This window comes from Pongo abelii, chromosome 4 (genome assembly GCF_028885655.2).
Source record: "Pongo abelii isolate AG06213 chromosome 4, NHGRI_mPonAbe1-v2.0_pri, whole genome shotgun sequence".
Taxonomy (NCBI): domain Eukaryota; kingdom Metazoa; phylum Chordata; class Mammalia; order Primates; family Hominidae; genus Pongo; species Pongo abelii.
Window position 1 is genome coordinate 84,398,088 of NC_071989.2, and position 5,564 is coordinate 84,403,651.

The 5,564-nt window shown below is 42.7% G+C and overlaps 1 protein-coding gene across 1 annotated transcript; it reads left to right on the plus strand.

Annotated features, from left to right (window-relative positions):
• Window positions 1–1,946: 1,946 nt before the first annotated feature.
• S100Z (S100 calcium binding protein Z) lies at window positions 1,947–4,731 on the plus strand. The gene is made up of 2 exons (XM_002815667.4): window positions 1,947–2,087; window positions 4,573–4,731. Exons 1-2 carry the CDS (start codon window positions 1,947–1,949, stop codon window positions 4,729–4,731), a joined length of 300 nt encoding a protein of 99 aa, XP_002815713.2.
• The last annotated feature ends 833 nt before the right edge of the window (window positions 4,732–5,564 follow it).

Genomic DNA, 5,564 nt, shown 5'->3' on the forward strand with positions numbered 1-5,564 from the left:
TAGCTGGGACTACAGGCGTGTACCACCATATCCAGTTAATTTTTGTATTTTTAGTAGAGACAGGGTTTCACCATTTTGGTCAGGGTGGTCTCGAACTGCTGACCTCAAGGGATCTGCCTCCCAACGTGCTGGGATTACAGGATTGAGCCACTGTGCCCAGCCTGAATATGTTTGAAAATTGTGTGTTAGGTGTACAGTGAACACCTCCTGGGAAACTTGCAGGGAGGTTGCAGTGGAGTACCCAGGCAGCAAGGCCAGGGGCAGATGGGATGGTTGAGGTTACATATTGACTACTTTGTTGAAGAGAAATAAAAAGGAGATCCTGGCTTGCTTTCCGTATAATGAAGTTTCAGTCTTGAGAGAACAGGCAGCATTTAAAAGCCCAGTGGCCAATATCTGGCTTTGGTTTTTACATGGACTCTTTCTTTATCAAGTTTCTCTCCCTTGGAAATCTGTTGTGGATTCCTGCACACACAGCTGCTTTGAGGTTTATTTCAACTTTTTTATTAGGTAATACATTCCTATAACTGAAAGAGTTAAAATCACTTAAAAAGGCGTACACTGGGAAGTCTTACTCCCAACCACTCTGTTCTACCCTTTCCCCCCTTACCCCTGACAGCTCCCAACATAGTATTATACTTTGTTTCCTTTCAGTGACTCCTTAGGTAACTGCAAGCACACATACACATATATTATTTCTTTTTTACACAGTTGGGAGCACTGCTTTGTACCTTTCTAAATCAGTGCATGCAGCACTTCCTGTTGTTTTTTTTTTTTTTTTTTTTTCCAGCTGTCCTTTGGGTTAGTTTAATCTACTATGAATTTACTCCTTTGTCCTTGCTATTGGCTTTGCTGAGGCATCTCCAGGTTGGAACTAGTGTTTCTTCTTTGCTCCCCTATTTTTAGAGTTCTTCCCCATCATCAACTTCCTAGCAACTAATTGCATTTCTATCCACACTCCCCTAATGAGAGATAACAGAAGGCTTCCTCTTGCTTTGTCTTTGCATTCTTATCTAATGCACCCAATGAACACTAGCCTTCTTCAATGACCCTTGGGGCAGCAGCTCACACCTGTTCATTTTGGTGATTAAATACAGAGCAGAGGCACCTCCCTTTGAATTTCTTATCACTGGCAATTTTCATCTTCCTGGAAACAGGTGTGCTGGGGAGAACGTTTCCCCCTCCCCCAGGTATAAATGCTTATAGTTTAATGGTAAACAACAATTGACAGAGCTATGTATCTGTTGAACAGGTAGGAATTTTCCTATTTTTATTTATTTTTAAATTCTATATTTTAGTTTGACTCTGTACCTGTTACCTGGTTGTCTTATGAATATGCTGGAGCTGCTACCTCTTGGGGGTGTAGGGATTAGAGAGGAGAAACAACTCACCTGCAAAGTGCTTATTTGCAGCTTGCCCCAGCATGGGTGGAACAGTCTTTAATGAAAGACTATTATTGTTATTATTATTTTTTTTATTTTATTTTATTTTTTTTGAGACAGAGTCTCGCTCTGTTGCCCAGGCTGGGGTGCAGTGGCACGATCTCGGCTCACCGCAAACTCCGCCTCTCGGGTTCACGCCATTCTCCTGCCTCAGCCTCCTGAGTAGCTGGGACTACAGGCGCCCGTCGCCGCACCCGGCTAATTTTTTTTTGTATTTTTAGTAGAGACAGGGTGTCACCGTGTTAGCCAGGATGGTCTCGATCTCCTGACCTTGTGATCCGCCCGTCTCGGCCTCCCAAAGTGCTCGGATTACAGGCGTGAGCCACCGCGCCCAGCCAGACTATTATGTTTTTAACAACCATCACTTGTGTGGCGGGCTGACTCAGGGGATTGTAATATTGTTTTAATGAAAGTGTTGGTGTTTCCTCATCTGTTTATTCTGACCAAGTGTCTTCTCCCTGGGTTTGGTGGCCTGCTTCTGGAGTGGTCAGTTCTGCTGCCGAAATGCCCACCCTGCTCGAGATGGCCATGGACACCATGATTAGAACCTTCCACCGCTATTCTTGCAAGGAAGGGAACAGATTCGAGCTCAGCAAGGGGGAACTGAAACTGCTCCTGCAGCGAGAGCTCACGGGATTCCTCTCGGTGAGTCAGGCCTTTGCTGCTGTATTCAGTTGAGGGTAGATGAGGTGCAGATTCCAGGACAGCCTTTGGGTTCGTACTGTCCTATGATTCTGTCACAAATGCAGTCAAATTTGTACAGAGATTCAAAATATAGGGGAAGCAAACACCGGAGACGTTTGTTTTCTGTGTACATAGGCATGTGCCCTTTTTCGTATTACCTGGGGTTAGGGTTTCTAAGTGTTAAAAATTGTATTTTTGACTTTCACCAGTTAACATTCTGGTGCAGCAAAGATGTAGCTAATTATAGCCAGAGTTATAGTTATAACTAGTTACAGCTAGTTATACCTGGAGCTTGGTCCAGCTGTCTGTAAATTATGTATTGGGCCAGAGGTGAAGGGGTACTTCACCTTCAGAGGTGGGGTACTTCATGCTATGGTGGCAAATTTTCTAGTGAATGACAAATACTAAGAGAGCTTTGTCAGCTGAGCACAAACTGATTGGGATTGATAGAAGGATGTGTTTGGCCAGTGACCAGTGGGGTAGCAACGGATTCATTTCTCAAAATAGCCAGGAGTTCGAGAGAGCAATATATGAAGCCATACATTACAGTGTTTGGGGCCTCCTCCAAGGAAAACACTTCACTCTGGTGTTTATATAGTTGACTTAAATTGATTTTTAGCACAATATGCTACATTTGTGTGATGTTATTCTCTCCAAACCCTCTGTTAAGACTACAGAGACTAATTACAACACACATTTCTCCCCACCCTCTATTTGGGAAAAGCTCTGTAGAGTAAAATTTTTTTTAACATGGTCTTCATGACATTTTTATAGCGATCTTAGAATTCCCCACAAACTTTTCTTTTCCTCTCATTCAGTTTGGCTACTGTATTTTTTTTTTTTTTTCGGAGATGGAGTCTTGCTGTGTCTCCTAGGCTGGAGTGCATTGACACGATCTCGGCTCACTGCAACCTCCACCTCCCAGGTTCAAGTGATTCTCGTGTCTCAGCCTCTGGAGTAGCTGGGATTACAGGCATGCACCACGACGCCCAGCTAAGTTTTTTGTATTTTTAGTAGAGACAGAGTGTCACTATGTTGGCCAGGCTGGTCTCGAACTTCTGACCTCAAGTGATCTGCCTGCCTCGGACTCCCAAAGTGCTGAGATTACAGGCGTGAGCCACTGTATGGGGCCATCTTTGGCTACTGTACTGTTTAACATTTAGCATAAAAACTCAGTAGGTCAAACTTCGCACATTTATTTAATCAAGTACAATTTATAATTGTTTTAATCAAGTTGGTTTTGATCAATTAAGTTTTTCTCTGACCATTTAATGGTTAGCAGAAAATGAGGGGGGCATGGGGAATTCCTGGAGGAAATGAACTACTTTTGGAAACACTCCTCATCAACACCAGTCACAGGAGAGGTGGGTGCTTCACAGTCCCAACCTTCGTGAACCTTGTCTTCCCTCTTCTCTTTGCTTTCCACCCATAAAATGGAGGCATCTTTATAAGACCTACCTTTCTTTGGGTGCCTCTCTTCTGTGTGCCAGGCACACTGTGCTAAGTAGGCTGCCAGATAAAATATTTTGTGTCCTATACAATACTTGAGACATACTAAAACTAAAAGTTATTTGTTTTTTATTTGAAATTCAAATTTAACTAGGTATCTAGTATTTTTATTTGCTAAATCTAGCGACCCTGGTGCTCTAAGCACTTTCAAAAGTGTGAAGTATCCCTGAAATATGTGGATAGATATTATCCTCCCAATTTTATAAATAAAAACATTTAAAATGTTACGCGATTTGCTCAAATTCCCTTGTTGGTAATTGTCTCCTTTCTGGCTTCAAATACTCCCTCTTTTTTTTTTTTTTTTTTTTTTTCTGAGGTGGAGTCTTGCTCTGTCTCCCAGGCTGGAGTGCAGTGGCACAATCTCGGCTTACTGCAAGTTTCGCCCCCCGGGTTCACGCCATTCCCCTGCCTCAGCCTCCCGAGTAGCTGGGACTACAGGTGCCCGCCACCACGCCCAGCTGATTTTTTGTATTTTTAGTAGAGACGGGGTTTCACCGTGTTAGCCAGGATGGTCTTGATTCCCTGACCTCGTGATCCGCCCGCCTTGGCCTCCCAAAGTGCTGGGATTACAGGCATGAGCCACCGCGCCTGGCCTCCTCCCTCTTTCTGTGTCACTCAACTATCTCCTAGTGTCCTGGCTCTCAACCTGTGATGTCTTGTAAATGTGTTTTTAGCATCAGTCACTCACTTTGATCAGCTGCTGTTTGCTTTTCTTAGTTTCTAGGTCTGAGCCAGGATTATATGGAGCTGGGGCAAGGGGCTAGATTCGTTTAGAATTTGTGGCTGGTTTACACCCACCTGTAAATAGGCTCTTAGAAATGTCTTTAGATGCTGTACATGGAAATTAGGGATTTAATGTAAATAAAAGGAAGGTGAATTTCAATTGTCATCATGAACCTCAGAGCCAGGGAGTTAGAAATTTCCTTTCTCATTTTAGTGCCGAGAGGATCCCCAGTTGGTTGATAAGATAGTACAGGACCTGGACGCCAATAAGGACAACGAAGTGGATTTTAATGAATTCGTGGTCATGGTGGCAGCTCTGACAGTTGCTTGTAATGATTACTTTGTAGAACAATTGAAGAAGAAAGGAAAATAAAGATAAGTAATAAGCTCATCTAAAGGCAGAAATATATCCAAAGTTATGTACTTAATGTTCATTTATACCTTTCAGATCTATAGACCCAGTAATGTCATTTATAGCTATAATATACAGTGCATATATTAATAATTAATTGCTACTATTGAATTATGTGCACCTTAAAATATTGACTTCATGTAAATATTCCAAATCTCATATGCCCTACTTGAAACTTGCATATATTATTAAGAGGCTATATGCATCTTTCTGGTTTGTCAAGAAGAGGGCATTACAAAAATTTAGCTACTTTCAAATGAGACTTGAATTTGGCAAATTTCTAAGATGGATATTCATATCCTTAAATTGTATTTTGAACTTCTTACCCTATTAAAAAAATTAACTGGGTTTCCCCATTTTCTTGTGACTCTGTTTCAGATGGAAGGTGTGAGGGTCTATGAGCAGAAAGGCGGCTAAGCAGAGGTGCTGGCTTTTTCAGTGATTTGGTCAGGGAATGGATAGGTTCAGGGCTAGGTGCTCAAGCCGAGAGAGCTGAAGCCAGCAGCTCTTGTGAGTTGGCATATAAATACCCTCCTTTGCCCCTTGGGTTGGATAATTCTGAGGCAAGTGTTTGACACTCTTTCCCACTGTTTCCCCCTGGGGCCGAGCCTCGGTAGGCCCCAAGGGAGGCTACCTTTTCTTCCTTATCTCACTTTCCTGCTCCAACCCTGAGTTTTCTGCATCTCTCAAATAAATGACTTCTAAACGAACCCTGGCCTCAGGGTCTCCTTCTGAGGGAACCCAAACTATGATAGATCCTTTGGAGAATTTTAAGAAAGGGAGTGTTATGATTA